Below are 20005 nucleotides of genomic sequence, written 5' to 3'. Positions count from 1 at the left end.
TCCAGCCTTCCCCCTTCTGGAATTCTCCACAGGGAATCACCCAGGCAGACTCCACATGCAATCACACAGGTGTGCGTGGTTACCCCCATTATCTCACAACCTATTTATTACCCGCCGTCAGCGCCAGCCCCGGCCCTTCCCGCCCCTCTCTCTCCCCTCACGCCGCCGCCATCGGCAGCAACCGGAGGGGGCGGGGCTCCGCGCATATCCCGGCGTGCCCCGCGCGGGTGTCATGGCGGCTCCCTGCGGCCGCTTCCCGCACATGGGCTGAGGGACGAGCCGGCACCTCCTGTGTCTCTGTCGGCGCGGCGGTCGCGACAGCGAGCGAGGCGGTGGGGAGCGGAGCGAGTCCGGGGCGGCGGGACCATGCTGGCCCTGGAGCGCGCCCTGCTGAGGGGCTTTCTCAGCGCGGCGGAGTCCCTGGAGTGGAAGCAGGGCGAAGTCGCGGGCACAGGTGAGGGAGGTCCCAGCCCGGTGGGGGAAGGTGCGCGTTCATCGTGAGTATCGGGAGACACGAGGCTGAGCCGGGAACGCAGCTGGCGGCTCTCTCGCCCCGCGGACTTGTACCCCCCCGGCACCCTTTCTGCTCCTCGCCGGGCTCCCGGGGGCTTTTGCCGGCGCCGCAGGGCGTGGGAGGCCGTGGGATTGTCATGCTGGAGGAACGAAAGCGGCAGTGCCGGCGGGAGCGAGGCCGGAGGAGCGGGGGCTCGGCGGAGTTCCTCGGCCGCTCCCTGCCGGTCCGGCTGGCGGGGGGGCTGCGGCTGCTGCAGTGCCCGTGCCCGGGGCCGCCCGCTTCGTGCCGGCGCTCTGGAGGCTCCTCATCGCGGGGCTGCCTTGGACTGCCTCACAAGTGAGAGGCTCCCTGTCTATTTAAACGTGGCAAGGAGGTGAAGCTTGCTCCTGGAGCAAAACCTGGGACTGAAAAGACTGGCATGAGCTGCCCGTTCTATATTTACCGTTTATTCAGTCATAGTTGCTTGAGGGATCAATGGAAAATGAATCTGTTGAGGAGACTTGATCGGGCTCTTACTGACCCAGTTTTCCTGCAGGGGAACGCAGCAGCTTTTAAGATGTAACATTTGTCATGAAAAGGCGCTTCTATATTTCAGGCAGGCTAAAAATACAGCTGTGTTCACGTCATGTGCCGTGTTGTTTAGAACGCCTAGAGCTTGTAGCATATTGAAAGTCTCATTTATCCTGACCTAAGCACTTACTGCATTTTGGAAAAGAACTGTACAGAGCTAACCAACTCTATTTCACCTTACCATTTGTACTGTCCCAGGAATTGTAGCTGATGTGACTGACATCTGTCAGATGTGTCACCGTCTCACTGAGAGCTGTGCATGCTGTTTGTGGTGTGAAGGTTTAGTTTAGCTTTTTTGTTTTGTGTTTTTAGCTTTGGTTTGTTTTTTTTGTTGTTTTTTTTTTTTAGCTTTGGTTTGTTTGGGGGTACTTTAACTAGTGTGCTGCTATAAGATGTGGGGAAGACTTGTTGAAGAAAGTTGTCTTGCAGAAGAGATAGAAAATGGTGGGGTTTTTGATGATTCTTAGTCACCACTGAAATGGGCCCTTCCTAATTATGGTCCTGAAAATAAGTTTTTATAGTGTCTTACAAGAAGCTGCACACAGAATCAAAAGCAAATTTTATGTGCTTACAGTTATGTTACTGACCTCAATATTCTTCATTAGTGTCCCACAGCCCACAGTGTATTTCTCAAACTGTAGTATTGTCTGTCAGGGCAACTATAATCCAATATGAAAAAGTTGTCATGTGGTGAGAGAAAGTCTCTCCAACATGTAGATTGAAGAAAGTTTCTTGTTATTTTTATTCTTTGTGAGAGCATGATGTCGGCAGCATTGCAGAACCACTGCTATTCCTTTGTATATGTCTGTCATGGTTTTGTTCTGGGTCAATTTTACTTTCCACTTCCCACATAATTGCCACTAGTTGAGAGAAGGTATTTGCAGACAAAAGGGAGACAGGATTTGGGGAAAATAGTATATACATTTATTACTAGTAAAATAACAATTACTAATAAATTAAAAACTAAAGAACTATATTTATAACAATTTCGACTCAAGTTGAAATGTTATATATACACAAAAATACTTCTTCCCTTTTATACCAGTTCAAGGAGAAGAAGTAGTCTTATTCTGTATTTTTGGAGTTTCAGTTTTCTCTTTCTAGTAGTAGATTCTCAGTAGCAGCACACTTTCATTGCAGTTGGAATTTCTTCTCTCTCCTTCTCGTTCTGTGTTGGCTTTCAGGGCTGGGCTTATCTTCTTCCTGGGCTAAGACTGAAGGCTGGAGATTACTCAGGTCCTGAAGGGTTTTCCTTCCATAGGCTTGCAAGGGGACACTTGCTTACTATGGATCTTCTTCCACAAGGTTACAGGGAATAATGGTTTAAGAGTTCACTCCTGTTTCCCTATGGAGGTCCCTCCCCATGGGAGAACAGTCTTTGATAGACTTCTCAGCATGGGTCTAATATGAATCCACACACGCACGAATTCCAGCATCTCACATGGGCCATCTCGCTCCAGCATGAGATTTCTCAGAGTCACAAAATCTTCAATAGCAGTATAGATCCACACACGCACGGATCTCGGTATCTCACCTGAGTTGTTACTGTTCCAGTACAGGTTTCCCTCAGGGTCACAAATCTCCACCAGAACTCTGCTTCACTTCAGTCTTTTTTATGAAGTTTCGGTTCTTTTTAATACATCCACAGACTTCTTTATCAGCTGCATGGGGAGTCTCCTTACTCCAACACACTTTTACAAGTAGCAGGGATTATTTTTCAGTCTTTTCCCTGCTAAGGAGTAAGAGCAGAAAGGCAGGGGGGAAACAAGCCTCCCCCCTTTCGCACTTTACTTTTTTTGCTGCAGTTTCAGCTGCTAGCTTTGACCTTGGGAGCTCCGTTATCTTTCGGCTGGAATTCTTCCACAGCGGTTTCTGTCCAAGCAGTCCGTCTTTTAAACTTTTTTTTTTCTCTTCACTTTCTTACAAGAGAGAAGGGAGAACTTCAGTGCTGCACCTGCTCCCCCCCCGGCCCAAGCCGGGGGAGGAGGGAGTCTGGCCCTGCTTCAGGCCCGCTACTCCTCTCTCCTACATGGCTGCTACTCTAATTCCAACTGCGCCAACAACCTTCTCTTCCGTTTTCTTGAAGATGTAATTAGCAAAGGCGTTTCTGGACTTTTGATTGTTTTTTTTGTCCGGAAATTACCTAGACAAAACCATCATCAGCCCCAGGGATGGGCTGAGGGGGCAAAACCACGACAATGTCATTCAAAGTGTTTTGTAAATAATCTGCCACAAATGATGTAGATCATTCAGTCGATCACTCTGGCAGAGAACAAAAGTAAATTGCGGTCAACAGAGTGGTCCAGAGATATTAGAAAGAATGAGTCTTTATCACCCATTCTACAGAGTCATCCATCGCTATTATTGAAGGTGGTTCTGTGCTTTGTCTTCCTGTATTTCTAAAATTCAGAATGCTGTTTTTTGCTAGATGAGCTTGAGGTTGGTATTCGGATCACTTCTTTGCACAGCTGCTGCTTGTGTGGATCTGTACCTGGGCTGGTGTTAAATTGGCTGCCTTGGCTACTAATGTTAGTGCAGCAACAGTAACACTGAGGGCATGGGAGCTGCAGTCCCCAGTTGGAACCACACATTAATATTAAGGCACTTAAGCCGTGCAGACCTCTGTATTGCCTCAGCTGCACCATTACTGACTTCTGCGTCATCAAGTCTAAAACCAGTTAGTGCATCTACGTGAGTTGTAGCCACAGCTGCAGCATAGGCAGATAATGGTTTTGCTCAAGAATAGAAGGTTTTAACATTGTTAAATTGTTCTAACAGCTGTAGCACATCTGAAGAAAGAAGGGAAGATACCTTCTGGAACAAAGTTGTAACCCACGTCAAGACCTTGATGAGTCTGAAGCTTTTTAGAAATTAAATGTATAGCATTTCATGACTTCTGTCTTGAAAGGTTTAAGAAATATTCGTGGATTTAAATCCATGTTAGTAATTACTCCTGAGAATCTGTTCCATATGAATCTGTTCCTGAGAATCTATTCTCATTGAGATAGTATAGTTATCACAGGAAAATAATTTCTTTATAAAAGTAAAATCTATTGCACATTCTTTGTGATTATTCTAAACAAGTAAATGAAAGACTTGAGTAGTTTCTGCAGTTTTACATAAGAATTTATTCATTGAACTGTGCAAATATTGAACCATTTTCATTTGTTGCATTTTCCCTCAATGGGTTCTCCAGTCTTGGAAATTATTATGTTATCTATAGGATTTTACTGTTAAAGGGGAATGGTATATATATTTTCATTTGAATAGGTCTTGAAAGACAAAGTTTTTTCAAAGTTGATACTGATTTCTGTGTTTGTTTTTTTTTTTTCTCTTCCAGAAAGTGGATCATTATTGCAGTTGATGTTTGATGGGAAATATGAGGCAATATTTTCAAATTCAGCCATCTGCAATGTTTTCAGTGTGTCTTCTGTGACAGAGGAGAACATTGGCACTTTTTTGGAGAAACAGATTCTAACATACCTGGACTGTTCTGCAGAGGCTGATAACATGGAAAGGTGGAAATTATTATTTATTATATGGAAGATTAATAGAGGCCATATTTGATTATTACAAAGGGCATTTAAAAAAATATAATTTGTGATGTAGGGCCTTCAAAATTCATGTACTGACAGGAAAGCAGAAAAGAAATTTCTTGGGTTGTTCCCCCCACTCCCTTGGGCATCTGTTTATGACTATCCAGTGAAAGAAACAATGATATTGTGATAGGGTTTTTTTTAAGAAATATTAGCTTTATTTACAGCAATTACCTCAGAAGCTGCTGGTAGAACAAAGCCACAAATGTGAACTCATATTGCCATATATCATCAAACCATTTATTAACAGTTTGCTCTTTGAAATGTTGCATTACATTTATGTGACTACTTGAAGTACCATGTAATGTTACTGTCCGAGCAACACCTGTATTTTTAAGTCTGATTTATAGTAAGGTGGTTCTATTCTTCTTAATATAAAATGAGTAATGTGTGACTCGTGGATGCTGTTCTTCAATTAATTATTTTCTTCCCAAGACTTTCTCTGATAGATTATCTGTTAATTGTGTTCATATGCTAATTGTTGCTGTTAATCAGGCTAAATTTACTGTTTGGAGTTTGCTGTATAAATAATGAGTAGGCTGAAATCTGTCATGCTAGTGACAGTAGAAGCAGAGAACTATACATGTATATATTTATTTGAAAAGGTGAAGGTGGAAGAAAAACTTACCAGAAGAAAAGCAAAATATAGAAGAAGATAAAGGTTAAAAAAATAAACGTAAGAGAAAGGTACTGTGTTGCCAGCAAGTGTTGGCTGAGTACAAATGTGTGTGTTTTGGTATGACAGACATAAACTCAAGAATTTTTGCTACAGTATCAAAGAAAAACAAGTAGTTGACACATGTAAAATATTGAGCTGAGATTTGTAAGTATTCATAGTGTGTCAAAAGCTTATCTTCTAGTGTGGTACACAATATGACGTGCTCCTGTTTTCTGAGTTGGAACTTTCAGAGGTTTTTCCAGTGCAATTTTTCTGTAGGCATTTTTCTTTTCTTTCCTCCCTTTTTTTTTAAGTACTTTGTTGTGCACTTACTGTTAAATGGTAGCTGGAGAGATTTTTTTCAATACTGCTGGATTCTATCATCTTGCAATAGTTTATTCTGAATAATATGGCAAGGAAAGAAAAATCTGTCAGAACTTGAAACAGACCCAATCCTGATTCAGATCATTGCTTGAAATATGTTGCTGCCTTTATGAGCCATTTAGTTTCTTGAAGGTAATCATAATCTATATCATGAAAACTTTTTATGTGTTCTGTCATAGTGTACACCTATTGCAGACAGCAAAGGAATTTTTTCTTTGGGTGCTCCTCCTTCAGCTCCTTGGTCTTTGAAGTTTTTTGAGTTTGTTCTGCAACTCTAGGCAGCATCAGAAGCCCCCTTGCCAGAAGATATGGAGGCAGATCTGCAATATTTAGCTTCTCAGAAGCAGGGGGTTTTCTGCTCAAAATTACAGCCTGAAGTTTTATTCAGAATGAAAGCGTGTAGTTTTCAAAACGTATCAGCATCTGCCAGAAACATTTTTGTCTGTAGCAGTCAAGTGAATTTTTCAAGCTCCGTTAATAATAATATAAGAAGCTTTGGGTGCAGAAGTAAGTTGTAACTTTCTCTTGATAGAAAAACTTCAACTGAAGTTATTTATCTGAAAGACAGATAACTTACTATTTTATGTAGACACTGCTTACACCACTGAAGTCTGTACTGTGTTTGTCTCTGATGACTTTGTGGGTTAAAATGTGTTACATTATTATTTTTCCCACCTGCAGGCCCTATGTCCTGTCTTATGGAAGGAACAAGTGTAACTTTTGCATCCTGCCCTTGCATGGCCTATGGCGAAACTTTTTTGTCTATTTTTTTAATGTGTAAAATGTCATGTTCTTTTTCCACTGAGTGATTCAAAGGAGTGCAGCAAACCTCTTAAGTTCTAGCCCAGAAAATTCAGTAAGATGTGGTTTTCTTGTGACTTTCTGTAGATGGGATAAAGGAAAATAGATGATATTTTTCCCTGAACTGAAAGTTCTAATTCTGGAGATTTAAGAACTCAATGGGAGTTGAATTGAATCAGAAACAGAAAGTTGGATTATGTTAATCGTATTCTTTTAGCACAATATAAACACAGTACAAAGTATGGTTTTCTAATATTGTTAAAAGAACTCTTAAGGAGTTCATTTTCTGAAGCTAAAACTGAACAGCTTGAGGGCAAAACAGCTCGAAATTTGGATCTAGATTGTAGTTTCTTTGAATATAGCCTGTAACTTTTTCCACTTTCAAATCCATGCTTCTGTAAGGAAAATGATTTAGCAGCATTTTAAAATTTGCTGCAACTTTTTTCTGTTGTTTTAACTGGTTGCCTCCTTCCCCAACCCCAGACATGTTTTCACTATGGCACTTTTAACCTTTGCAGCTTAAAAATGAAGCATTCCTTACAATAAATATATTGAATGGGAGATTTTTTCTTTTACTTTTTTCCTGCTATTGCTACTCACTTCAATGGTTAACAGTTATCTTCTACAGAAACTGTAGCTTCATAGCTGTATTTTAAATCAGGAAGTTGTAGAGGATGAAGCAATAAGATGTGTTGCCCACGTAGAGGAGGAATGCTCTTTTTTTTGTTTGTTTGTTTTTGTTTTTGTTTTTTTTTTTTCTCCTGAGCTCCATGTGAAGGAGATACTTTCATTGCCTGGCCTATAATTTGATTCTAAAGACTGGATGAAAATAGTGTGCAGGACACAATGAAGAAAGAGATTGTCTTCAGAGAGCTTGTTGCAAAACAGCTTGAAAGTCTCTTGTGTTTGGTTACAAAACCTAAAGGAACGCTAACACTGTTTTTTATTGACTGTGTATTCTTTTACCTTGTTCAACATATAAATGAGTACCAAACTTTGCAAAAGAAATCCATACAATAAAGTTTGTTATGATTTCCCAACCCGAATTCTGAATGGTATTGCTGGTATTTTTCTTGGTGCATCTGATGGTTGGGTAACCGGTGTCATGAAAAACAAGAATGAAGAAATTCTTGCTGTTTCTCCAGCAGCTTGCTTTGATATACATGAATTGAAAAAAATAACAATTAATTCTTTAAGTTTACTTTGACTTCTATAATTTCTAGCTGCGCTAAAAAGCAAAGCAAAACCCGTAACCTAATCACATCTTAAGCATAGTGGGGCTATTGAATATTTTCTCACTCTTATTTTGTTTGTAACTCTAGTGTTATGTGCAAATCCATTATTTTTTCAAATACAGATGCGCTGTTGTTCTTTGAATTTCAGAAAGATTTGATACAGCAGTATGAGTGTTAGAGTGGAGTGTATGTAAGCATCTGATTTTGCATCATGGAGAACAATTGTACTGGATGTGATGTAAACTGCTAACAAAAGGCAGCAAACCCCCCATTCACATATAGGTAGAACAAGATATGTACATACAGACGTGTCCAAGGATAAATACAAAATAAATTCAGCTGTGTAGATCACCATACTAAGGGAGACATGAGCAACAGACCCTCTGTTGGCTTTCAGACAGCACAGAAGAGCAGTTTTCAGGCAGCCTTTGAGAGGTGAACCTCTGCAGGTTTGCATTGAAAGTGTGAAGGGCAGTCAGGAAGATGGAATGATATTTTTCCTTGGAAAAAAAATAGGGCATAGGCAAGGGAGGTTAGCATTTGCAGGGATTAGTTTGAAAGTCACTTTCTGATAAAGAGTGCATGGTAAGGAGACTGGAAGTTGGTCATGAATCTGAGAATGGGGAGGGTGGAAAAAATTGATGATAAATTAAACTGTGGAAAAACAGTATCCCAGCCAAAGTAATGGATTTGGTTATCAGTTGTTCCAGAGGTGTTCTGCATGGATAAAACTGTGCCAAGACTTCAGGCAAGTTTGCTTTCTGGATAGGTATCAGTAATGTTAAAATAATGAAATAAAATGTTATTAGTAGAAATAGTATAAATGATAAAACAATGAAAATGACTCTTTGAAAGACTGAATTAGGTGATGTGTCAAATCACAGTGCAGAGAGTTGATTATTCTGTATGTTACCTTTCAGAAGCTTTGGAGAATAATTTATCTTGGGAGGAAAAGTAGAAAATATATGCCAATGTGGATGTTTTGTGTGGAATGGTAATAATTTAGTGTGCAATAATTGTTAGTGATTTGTGTTCTCGAGTTGTTTGGAAGTTTAACAGTAATCTCAGATATGTATTCAAATAGTATTTCCTAGGAGGTAGTTACTGGCTGAATAATGACAGCAAGTAAATGTTACTGTCTTGTTGGACGAGAATTCTTTATGCCAGTCCTTGTTCTTAACTCCTCTGAAGAGTATGGTTTTTTTTATTATTATTCAATTTTCAATTAAATGTTCCCCACCCCTGGTTTCTTATTGTTCTACATCTTTTGTTACATTTTTGCCCACCAGCTGCTTTTTTGTGTGTGGCTTTTCTATTTTGCTTTGGCTTTTAAGGGGTTGTATAACACTTTATCCTTTTGTTTCAATTGGAGGACTCTTGCATATTTAATTTCCTGTTTTAAGAGAAAAAAAAAAAGGACCATTTTTCTAGTTAATTTATGCTCCTTAACATACCAGTGTCTATATCAAACCAGCACAAGTAAACTGCTAATTTTTTGTAATTAGCAGGCATGTTCTATATGTGATAGTGTGCCCTTGTTGGCACATGACCTTATTATGCCTTAATGACTTAAAACCTTATTGTAAGACAAAGCAGAAGTTTATATAAATCTTAACAGTTTACACCTGGTAAATCACCCATTAAATTCTGAGAGCTTGTGCCCTGCCTTCTGCAGACCACATAGATTATTTGTTACTGTCTGTGCATAAAGAAATAATATAATAATGTAAGATGAGCTTAATTGTGTAAATAAAGAAAATGTTACAATACCTTGTTTCAGAAGTGAAACAAAGTCTAATAATTTCATCTTTCAATAAATTACTATTATTTAAATTAAAAAGCATGATTGAATGAGATAATATTAGTTACCAAAGTATCTGAACCCACTTGGAGCTGGTAGTTTTGAACTGTTTCAATGCTCATGTAATTTTTTTTATCAGAGGGAGTGAAAATAAACAGCTGTGTAAAAACAAAAATAAACTTGCTCTTTTGGATAATGCAGCATCTTTTATCTTAAAAAGCTGAAATTTAGATGTATAAACAGAAAATATGACAACCATGCAACAGGGAAATATTGGATTATCTGCATCCTTTTCTAATCTTATGATCTCTGATATTTATGTGCAGCCTTAAGTTTTGAAACATTGTCATTAATTACAACTGTTATAAACCAAACATATTTCCAAGCCTTTTAGTTTCCTATGTGCATTCTTGAATAGTATTCATTAATCGTATTTTCCTGACAGGGGAGTGATTTTTTTTTTTTTTTTTTTTTTGAGGCTAAGTGTTTTGAATTAGTCTTGTAGCCTTAAATAAAAATGTAATGTGTTGCTAATTGCTGTTCTTATCTATATTGCAGGCAGAGGCTGATGTTTCTACTTGGTGTGGGCAGTTTGCAGCTCTTTGTTCAAAGCAATTGGACTGGGCCTCCTGTTCAGTTAAATCTTCAGGATTTTTTGCCACCTCCATTATTACAGAAATTCTGTGAGGTATATATGGATTTTAATAAGCTATCCTTATATTGTCACTGCTTTTCACATATAGCCATAACCAGAGATGGCACATCTGCAAGACAAGGTTCTAGAATGAGTTGCCTTAATCTATCCTATTGGTTGCTACTGCAAGCATCTTCAGTTTTATCAGCAGTGACCTAAAAGTTGTTACTGTTTTTCTTTACTTAAAGTATTTCCTGCTGTAAATGTTGTGTTTGGATGGGGAAGTTAGCTTATTATAGGTGAGTGTTTACTCGAAGGGCATTTGCAGTCAGTGAACTTCTTATGTGTATATTTTGGGATATGCTCTTAGCTGAATCAAAGAAAGATGTTTATAAATGGCATAGAAATTTCCCCTCCTTAGGGAAAGGTAGAAGCTGCATATCTTGCAAATAGCAGAGTATTTGGCGGATACTAAGGGAGCAGTAGATTTGAATGTTCAGTATCCTGTAAGGCTTTTGAATGCCAAGTGAATTGTGGTAGTATTAATACAAAAATGCTAATTCAGATAGAGCTTTGGAAGCGAAAGGATATGTAGGAGATGAAACTGAGGACTGTCAGTTTTATTTATTTGAGCACTGTTTCATGTAGGTAACTACTAAACACCCTAACTTTCTTTAGTGACGTGTGTTTTGTTTCTCATGGCAGTACCATAGTCCATCTTGTCAATCTCCTCACCTGTGGTTCAGAGCAGATTCTTGATTTTTTTCTTTTGGGATTAGGACTGTGGTAAAATATTGATTACTGCAGTGTCTCAGAAAAGAACATATCAGTAGTCTGCTAATGCTAAATCTGTGCATGAGTTTGAATTTAGAATTTCACTATGAATAAAGTAAGGACCATGAGCGATGTAAATCCTGTGAACTGTGAAATGAAGGGATGTTTGAGTATATGAAAAGTTTCACATAAAGCTGTTGGCTCTGTTGCCTTATTGTGATGTGTTTTCCATAATTCATAACGTCCTGCCTTGGGTTCATTTGCAGAGTTGTATTTCTAAATAACTAATTCAGATACAGCACTGCTTGTTTTTTTTTTAATAGATGTTTATCACTTTGTTTAGAGCTTTTAGAGCTGACACAGTGTATAGATAGGTTTATTTTTCCCTTGATTTTTGATACCAGAAATTCAAATCTTATCTTTTGATGACTAAATAAGTAACAGTGGAAACCAAATGTACTAAATCTTCTAGGGTGTGAAATGAGTTAGCAGAAATTTTTCCCCTCTGAGGGGAAAAGGAATTCAGTTTGCCTTTATGTATAGTAATAAAGCCTAATTTCATTCATTCCCCTTATAATTTGTTTATAATATTTAATATTATAATATTTAAATATTCTTTAAAGTTGTGGTTTCTGTTTACTGAAGAACTCAATATTCTGTGTTAGTGTGTATGCACAGGCTGCAGTCTAACACAGAGGCAGCAGCCCAAGGTAATGCTCATGGGATTGCCGTGGCTGACACAGCTCACAGCCCTCTAAAAACACAGTGTTCATAATTTCTGTTAACCACTTCCCAGAATCATGGAATGGTTTGGGTGGGAAGGGACCTGTAAGATCATCCAGTTCCAACCCTCCTGCCATGGGCAGGGATACCTTCCAATAGACCAGGTTGCTCAAAGCCCCATCCAACCTGGCCTTGAGCAGTTCCAGGGATGGGGCATCCACAACTTCTCTGAGCAGCCTGTTCTACTGTCTCACCACTCTCACAGTGAAATTCCTTGCTAATATCTAATCTAAACCTACTGTCAGTTTGAAACCATTCCCCCTTGTCCTGTCCCCACATGCCCTTGTGAAAAGGCCCTTTCTGTCTTTCTTATAGGCTTCAGGTAGTGGAAGACTGCAATTAGGTCACCCCAAAGCCTTTTTCCAGGAAATTTTATTTATTATCTGTCTTAGTGGAAGAATGAGATACTAATTCCCTGTTGAATAAGGGAGTACATGATCTCCTGTTTAGTTTCTCTTATACTTCTGCTGTGGCTGTGAATGTAATGTGTTGAAAAACATTTGCTTATGCAGTGGTGGTATTGCAGAAACTAAATTGGCAAGAGATTATAGAGGAAAGCAGACTTGAACATACTTTCTAAGGAGTACTTCATCAGACCTAGATATTGCTTCAAGGTTTAGCTATTTGGGCATTCAGGCAGAAGTTTTCCTTTATTTGTATTACTGCTATCTGTATTATCTTCTTCTGACACTTTAGTGTTTTGTTGTTCTTTTTTTCCAAGAGCACTAAGTACTTATGTGCTACAATATAATATCAGAGAGTCTCTTCGTTGTTAAATGTCTTAATTCAAAGGCTTTTGAATTATGTTGTATCTTTATATACTTACTTTTCATTCCGAGGATTCTTAGTATATAAACATTGTAAAAACGAACATCTCAATAAACTGACATTTTTGCGTTTCCATTAATCCAGCTTTCTTCTCTTGCATACACAGATATTCAGAAGAAGTGGGTTAAAAATAGAACTGTAACTTTCTCCATCTGTTGTAAGCTTCCATATTCTGTCATCAAGACTGATACAATCCATTTTTAAACAGACGTTCCATTTTTCAGGTTTTCAAACTAAAGTGATCTGTTCCCACGTCAAGGTTAAAATATTAGGTCTTTGTGTTTCTTTTAGCTTGCTCTAAGTAATGTCACTAATTTCAGCCCTACGATGCCTCATTTATTTCAGGAATATTTTAAAAACTGTTATTCTTATTTTCAGAACACTTTATTGGATTAATCTTGGTTTTATTTCTGCTCCCAGATAACTTTCTTTCTTATGAGTACAGTAAGACTGCATGAGACTATAACTAATTTCAGTGAAGAACAAATAAAATAGCCTCTCTTAGATGAGTTGTTGGTGGGGGTCTCTTGGATGTCTTCCATGAACAATATTCATGAGTATGTGTATATTATTTCCCTTTCTTCAAATTGAGTTCAGCCTTCTCTTGAAATTATGATTACAGTCATGTGCTCTATTAGAATTCCTTTTTATGTCCAGCAGAGCTGGCTTGTGATTTTTGGAGTCCACGCATAGAAGTTGCATTTTAATCATCAGGTGTATTTCAGTATTCTGTAAGAAGTGTGAGACTTTACCACACCAGTTAATAGTCTGACTGATAGTCTATGCTGAGGTTTTTTAATGAGTGAATTGCGTTAAAGGATGACTTTAAAAGTACTGAATTTTCGTTAAAATGGATTAGTATTTCTGGCCTTAAACTTGCTGGTGTTGTATTAAAATATTATTAGTGACCTAAGTGCTTATAATAAGTGGCTTATAGTAAAGGGCTCCTTGTGTCTTACAAGAACTGTCACTGTCTCCTGCCTTAAGTTTCAGAGTTTCTGCATATTGGCTCATACAGTTGAGTTTAGTATTTTCAGTAGATGAACTGGATACCACTGGGTAGTAGTAGTACTAATTAAGACCACTGATGACTTTAAGGATGTTGTGAGGACAAGCTGCTTTGTTTGTTGTCTGATTTCATATTCACAAGTACAATAGAGCTGGTAATGAGAAGCTACATCTGGAAGAAGATCTCAATGTGTTAATTGATAAAAACGTGTAAATAACTGGTAGGAATCCCCCAACAACATATATCAACAGCTCCTGATGGACTTTTTGTAGCTTCCAGTCTGATCCCAAAGAAATGCTGTGTTGTTTGAATACCTGGGACCGGTAAGATGTGGACGTTGAAGATTTTGCAGATTTCTCCCTCTTGTGAGGAATGTAAGATTGGATGATAAAGGCAAAATATGGAGGCTAAAGTAACCAACAGTCTTGTCCTACATTCCCTTGCTATGAATATAGAAAAGAAGGGGCATTCCTAATACATCATTTGGAAAATACTCTCTTAAAAATGGAGCAGAGTCACCCTTATAGGGAATATGTAATTAGAGTTAGCTGGTCTTATTTGTGTTATTCAGTCAATAAGTGGTTGAACAGAACCACCTGCAGGGCCGACAGAAACTGGATGACCACCTCAGAGATTTCTCTGCATGTATTCATAAAGTAATTATCTAATCTATGGTTCTGTGCTCTAAGAAAATTATTCCTGAATAAAATAATTACATGTTTTGAGGGCAAGTTTGATGAAATATCATAATAGTAAGTCTTGTGCTGTGGAGATGTGTGAAATTTTTGAGCTACGCAATAGGTTCAACTCATTGATAATTTATCTATTCAAACACAACAAACATGCTCAAAATTTTGTTTTACTCTTAACCACTGTTTTAGAGATTTTTGTGGATTTTGATTCTTAACTATTCAGTCCTTGAAGCCTTAAATATCTACCTCTTACTTATAGCTGTTCTCTCATCTTAAAGACCACCTCAGGGCAGTGAATTCCACACTGATATTGCTGTCTCAGAGCATAAGATAGAAGGATAAATGTTGGTTTAGACTTTTTCAACTAAAGGTAAAGGATGTCTGCTTTTCTGTATGGGATTTGTTTCATGGAAAAGAACATGGATTTATTAAAATAGAAGATAGCAGTTCTTTGGCTCTGAGACTTGTTGGCTTATTGTCAATGCTGTGACATGTTATCATCTTTCCCTTCTCTCTCCCTCATTACATTCTTTGTAATGTTACATTAGCAGCACTGGGTTTTGCAGTGAAAGGACTTGAAATGTGAATTTGAGATTAATTTGTTGCTACACTGCTTAGGCAAGTATAGATAACTATGGCATTGCAAGGCTGTTTTTGAAAATGGTTCTATAACAAAGCTTTTGTCTTCTTTGCTTTCCCACTGACTATTTTAAGTGTGGTCTGCTTTGATTATAGAAAGAATCAAAAAGGTGCAGATGGGGAAAATGTTACATTAAACTGAAAATTGTTTTATGTCCTAGTAAGTGTGTATGGGTGTGTGTGTGTATGTATTTGAAAAATTAATCTTCAGAAATACTGGAGGATGACTTTGCTCTCTGAAAATCAAAGATATTAATAAGGCTGTTCCTTTGTGAATCACTAGAGGTGGGACAGATCTGGTATACTTCCACTTGCCAGTTTCTTTCCCTTATTCTCAAGTGGCTTGTCAGATTGTTGTAGATTCTGTTTTCCACAGTGGGATTGAGGTGACTGCAGTGATGTTCTGCAAGAGTCCCCCTTTGACTAAAAAAAGTCCCAAGTCATTGTCTGCAAAGTAGAAGTTTTTTCAATGTTAATACAAACTGAAAAAAATCTTAGTAAATCAGGATAAACATAAAGATTACTCTGTTATTAAAAAGTGAACCAGGGGAATTATGTGGCTTAACAACTTTTGTCTTCAGTGTAACTTGTTGATAAAGGTATTGAAAAGAGTTTGCTATAACTTAAGAATCACATTATTTGTTTAGTTTAAAAAGCTGAAATGTGATTCAAATAACTTTTATCTTGGTTGAGTGGACTGATTAAGAATCTTTCCCAGGCCAGTGACTTCAATGCAAGCTGTCTTTTAACCTCTTCTGCTCTTTCCCTTCTATTCCCTTTTCCTACCCCTTTCATACCATCTGAAGACAAAAATGCTACTTTTTTAGCTTGCCAAGGAAACCTGCCATATGAGAACCAGGAATAAACTGATAAACGGGCATCCCCTGAGCCTGAAGATAAACAGCTCAAATGCTTTCATTGCATTAAAAAGGAGAGAAGAATAGGTGGCTGTCAGATGACAATCACCACTGAGAGACAGACTCCCTGGAGAGCTACCTCAAGCCCATTAAGAAAAAGAATTACTCTAGAGTATGTCATATAGGAATGCATCCAAAGCAGGGAAGGGTTTTTATTTATTGGACAAAGGGAAGAATTGCTATAGTATTGCTGCTTTGATGTCACTCTGACAGGAAACTCCCTCTGGGGAAAGAAGTTGAAAACACATATTGACATCGCTGCAGGAATATCCAGTGTATTTGAGTGCTGTAGGATTAATTTAATTATAAAATTGTTTTAGTTCTGTGATTGCAAATTGAACGGCATGGATTTACTGGAAGCTTTTCTCCTTTGATCATGGGAGGATTGTGTTTTGGGGATAGCTGGCCAAATCACATATGCATTTCAGGTGGGAGGAAATCAGTGTCTTTCAGATCATGTTGATGTGGTGTACTAAGACAGCAAGAAACAACGCAGAATTCACCATGACTTGGTGAAAGATTGAGATGTCGAGACAGTGCTTTTTTTTGTAAGTGTTTTGAGCAGACTTTTTCCTTTAATACATGAATAGTTATTTTTCCTAATTCTATATTACATTATTTGCTTATAAACTTAAGTTTCCTGAAACTTGTCCTATTTTTTTTTTCTTCTTCTTTCAGCCAAAAGTGCTGCATGCAACTATTCTGAAGATGCTGGTTCTAGATGGTGAATCAGTCTATACCTTGACTTCTCATCCTATTTTGCTGCTTTTAGCCAGGATAATCCTCGTGAATTCAAGACACAAACTTGGATCTCTCCAGGTATGAAATATGTGACGAATGATTATGACTACCTGCTACTTATTAATTGGTTCTCATTCTTTTCTTCGTGCCTCACTGAGTCAGTATAACTTCCATTCTTTTGTTTGTAGCTCTGAGGTTTTTCTGTCTAAGAAACAGTTTGGACAAAGTGGTTGCAATTAGTCACAGGTATCTTTTTCTTAAAGATAAACTATTTACTCACTGTCTTCCCCAAAGGAGAAGAAAGGTGCCTTCATTAGCTGGAGAAAATTTAATAGAAAGCAACTTTCTTAAGACACATACTTTGTGATATTATCTGACAGGGGGTGAATGCCCTCTAGCGCAGCCTACATATGATCAGTCATTTTGAACAAGCTTTGGGATACTATGAACCATTACCATATGAATTATAAGTCATGAGTTCTAGGTGGAAAGGAGGTCCTCTCTTTTGTTTGTCGTTGTCCTCTACCTCTTCTACAGTCATCCACATAAAGGCTACCTTAAATCTCTGTTGTGCATGCACATTAAAACCATGAATGTATGGTGTAGCGCCTCTGAGAGGGTTTTTGTCTCTGCCTGCTTTGTAGTTCAGCAGCAGGCTGGTTCGTAGCAGGGCTCTCTGAAACTGGGGGAATTCTAACAGCAACAACTTCTCTTTATTGAATTCCAGTTGAACAGAATTTGGCGAGAGATCAAAATGCCACATGGTCCCTCTTTATGCTTGGCTGACAACATCCATTCCCAGCTGGGTCTTAGTATGAGTGATGAATTAAACTGTGTGGGAGATGTTGGCTGTACTGCATTTCTGGAAGCCAAGTTCTTCCATCGTTTTCCCTGTTATTCACAGATGAGTGCCGTTGAATTTCAGCAACTGGGTCAGTCAGGGAAACAGAAAATGTACCTGATATAGAGAATTCCCTTGATGCCTCTGCTAAGAATGACATAATGGGGGGCTTTATTCTATACAGTTGAGGTTCAATTACTTGTGGCTACATCAAGTTTGGATGGTAGTTCAAAGGTAACAACTGATAAAAACTACTTTGATCAGCAGGTCAATGTAGCAATTAAAGCTTGCCATTCCTTGTCAGTTCAACTTGATTCAAAGTCAGCCTCTTAATAATTTGTTTCTTTAATATCAGTGTGAATAAATTGAAAGCAGGATAAAATATATTATCTAACACATTAATAAAGCCCTGTGTTATTTTAAAATTCTATTGTGCATGGAAGATGAAATGCTTAAAAATAGTCTGAAAATTCTCACCTTGGCTCCCAAAAAACATTGCTGATAAATACTGTACAGAGCTCAGCTGGCTTATCTGAAACTTTATAAATATATTCTCACTGATTCTAACATTGCTGAGTGGTAAGTATAAGGCCTTAGGAAATTGTATCATTAAACTGGATACTCATTTGTGTGGGAAAATTAATACTTTATTGTATAAAGCTAAACTCAGGTAATATGAATCTTCTAACTTAAATTGCCTTTAGGTTTCTAAATGAGTGATGAAATGTTGAGATTTGATCTTTTTTACAAAGTCTGTCTGTGTGCTTTTACTCTGTCCAGCTTGATATCAAAAGTCACATTTCATTGCTTTTTGAAATAGATGCTATTATTCTTTTTGATTGTTCCTTTCTAGGGACATTAGAGTTAGCTACATGTAACTGGTTTCGATGTTTGTGCTTGAATACTGCACAACCCTTTGGTTGGTCTGGTGTAAGCATACCTGTGTAAAAAGTTCATAAGATAGGTGCCTCTAAAGCGAACAAACATCTGTTTCATAGAAAAGGAAAGGTGTGCTAACAGCAGCAGAATTAGTAGTAATGATTAAAGCCTTTGTAGAAGTGTGCTCTACATTCATAGATTATAATCATATAGTTTTGAGACTGGAATATTAAAATTAAGTTTCCTATGTATTTTCACCTGTTGCAATTAGAGAGAGGGATAAGAGACTCAGAGGAACTTATGCTTTGTGTACATAGCTTTCTAAAATCAGGTATTTCCTGAGTTGTGATTCAGCTCTGCCTGCTATAGAATGATTGCTTAGTTCAGTAACGTATCTACCCTTCTAAAGCTCCACATAAAAACATTAGTAGTTTTGACAGTGATTGTAAGGTGTTCTCACAAGCAATTCTGGTCCTATTTTGACTTCTCAGTTTCCTTTATGCCTCCACCTGAAGAAATAAAAACAAGGTTAAACAGAACACAGAAGGGAAACACTGGATGATCAGAACAGTTTACCTACAAACAGTAACTAAATAGTTTAGGATTCTTCAGGCTAAAAAGATTGCTGAAGAGTGAGATCATAGCTGTCTCTAAAAGTGCATCAATGTGACACAAAAGAAGATAAGTGAGAAGCAGCTGGGGTTTGGTTTTATTTTGGTCGTCTTCTGTTACAAGAATTAGGAGGTATGAAATCAAAGTAACAAGTGGCTGCTCCAAAATAAGTGCACACAGGTATTTTTTTATGTGCTGTTCACAGTGTTTCTTACCAGGTGGTGGTAAAGACTTGCAGGGTTCAAAGAGCAGTTAGACAAATTACCAGAGGAAAACCCATCAAACTCTTGGAGCACTGTAGAGCTGCCTGGATAAGTTCATCTTTATGCTAGGTCAGTGCTCTCTTTTTACAAAAGCTGTTTTGGACAGGTTTGTATTTTTTTAGGAACTAGACTTGAATAGACTACAAAATCTGTATCTTAAAGCCACTTTTTTCCTTTTTTTTAAAATGCTCTCTACTTGTTGTTAACTTGAAATATCTGTATTTTCTTGCAGACATTATCTTGGTGGACTCTAAGATGCGTGAATATTCACCAGCAATTGTTAGAGGAGAGATCACCTGAGCTATTTACTCTTGCCCAGACCTGTATAAAACAAGGTATATTTCTAATTAGTTGGTTTATTGGCTTGCAGCATCACTTGTAAGATATCACAAGTGAGGGGAATTTGTAGGCCTAACTCTCACAACATGATACTTATCAGACACATATAACTGCAGTGAGTCGAGAGGGAGTAAGATTAACTTAAATTGACATGGACTTGTATGGCAGATGTTTGTCAGCCTCTAAGGTGAAAACGAGAATATGCCTTTTCATTTCTCTGTGTTTAACATTGTTGACTTATCGCAAGGTCACTTAAAACCATTCTGTACACATTTCATTTCTTATTTAATTGAACTTGTTGGGGTTTAAAAAGAGACTGTTCTCTCATATCTTCATGGTTGTGATAAACTTCCTTTTATTTTCTCTATACCCACCCAAGTTTTGAGATTTGTTACCTTCCTGAACGATATGTAGAGAAAATAGGCAACATTAAAACTAAATTGTGTCATATATATATATATTATATTGATTGTATATTGATATATATTGAATTAT

The 20005-nt window shown here is 37.9% G+C and overlaps 1 protein-coding gene across 1 annotated transcript in view; it reads left to right on the top strand.

Annotated features, from left to right (window-relative positions):
- Positions 1–229: 229 nt before the first annotated feature.
- The window catches only part of TTC27 (tetratricopeptide repeat domain 27), a 120648-nt gene continuing 100872 nt past the window's right edge, over positions 230–20005 (top strand). Inside the window, exons 1-5 of the mRNA XM_027900836.1 lie at positions 230–454; positions 4425–4602; positions 10118–10247; positions 16514–16654; positions 19404–19506. Of these exons, the coding sequence (XP_027756637.1) occupies positions 367–454; positions 4425–4602; positions 10118–10247; positions 16514–16654; positions 19404–19506 (640 nt within the window). The 5' untranslated portion in view covers positions 230–366. The remainder of the gene's footprint in view (positions 455–4424; positions 4603–10117; positions 10248–16513; positions 16655–19403; positions 19507–20005) is intronic.

This window comes from Empidonax traillii, unplaced genomic scaffold, assembly GCF_003031625.1.
Source record: "Empidonax traillii isolate 1590-97213 ecotype Southwest subspecies unplaced genomic scaffold, ASM303162v1 scaffold753:size306327, whole genome shotgun sequence".
Classification (NCBI taxonomy): Eukaryota; Metazoa; Chordata; class Aves; order Passeriformes; family Tyrannidae; genus Empidonax; species Empidonax traillii.
This window is presented reverse-complemented; position numbering and strand designations above follow the sequence as displayed.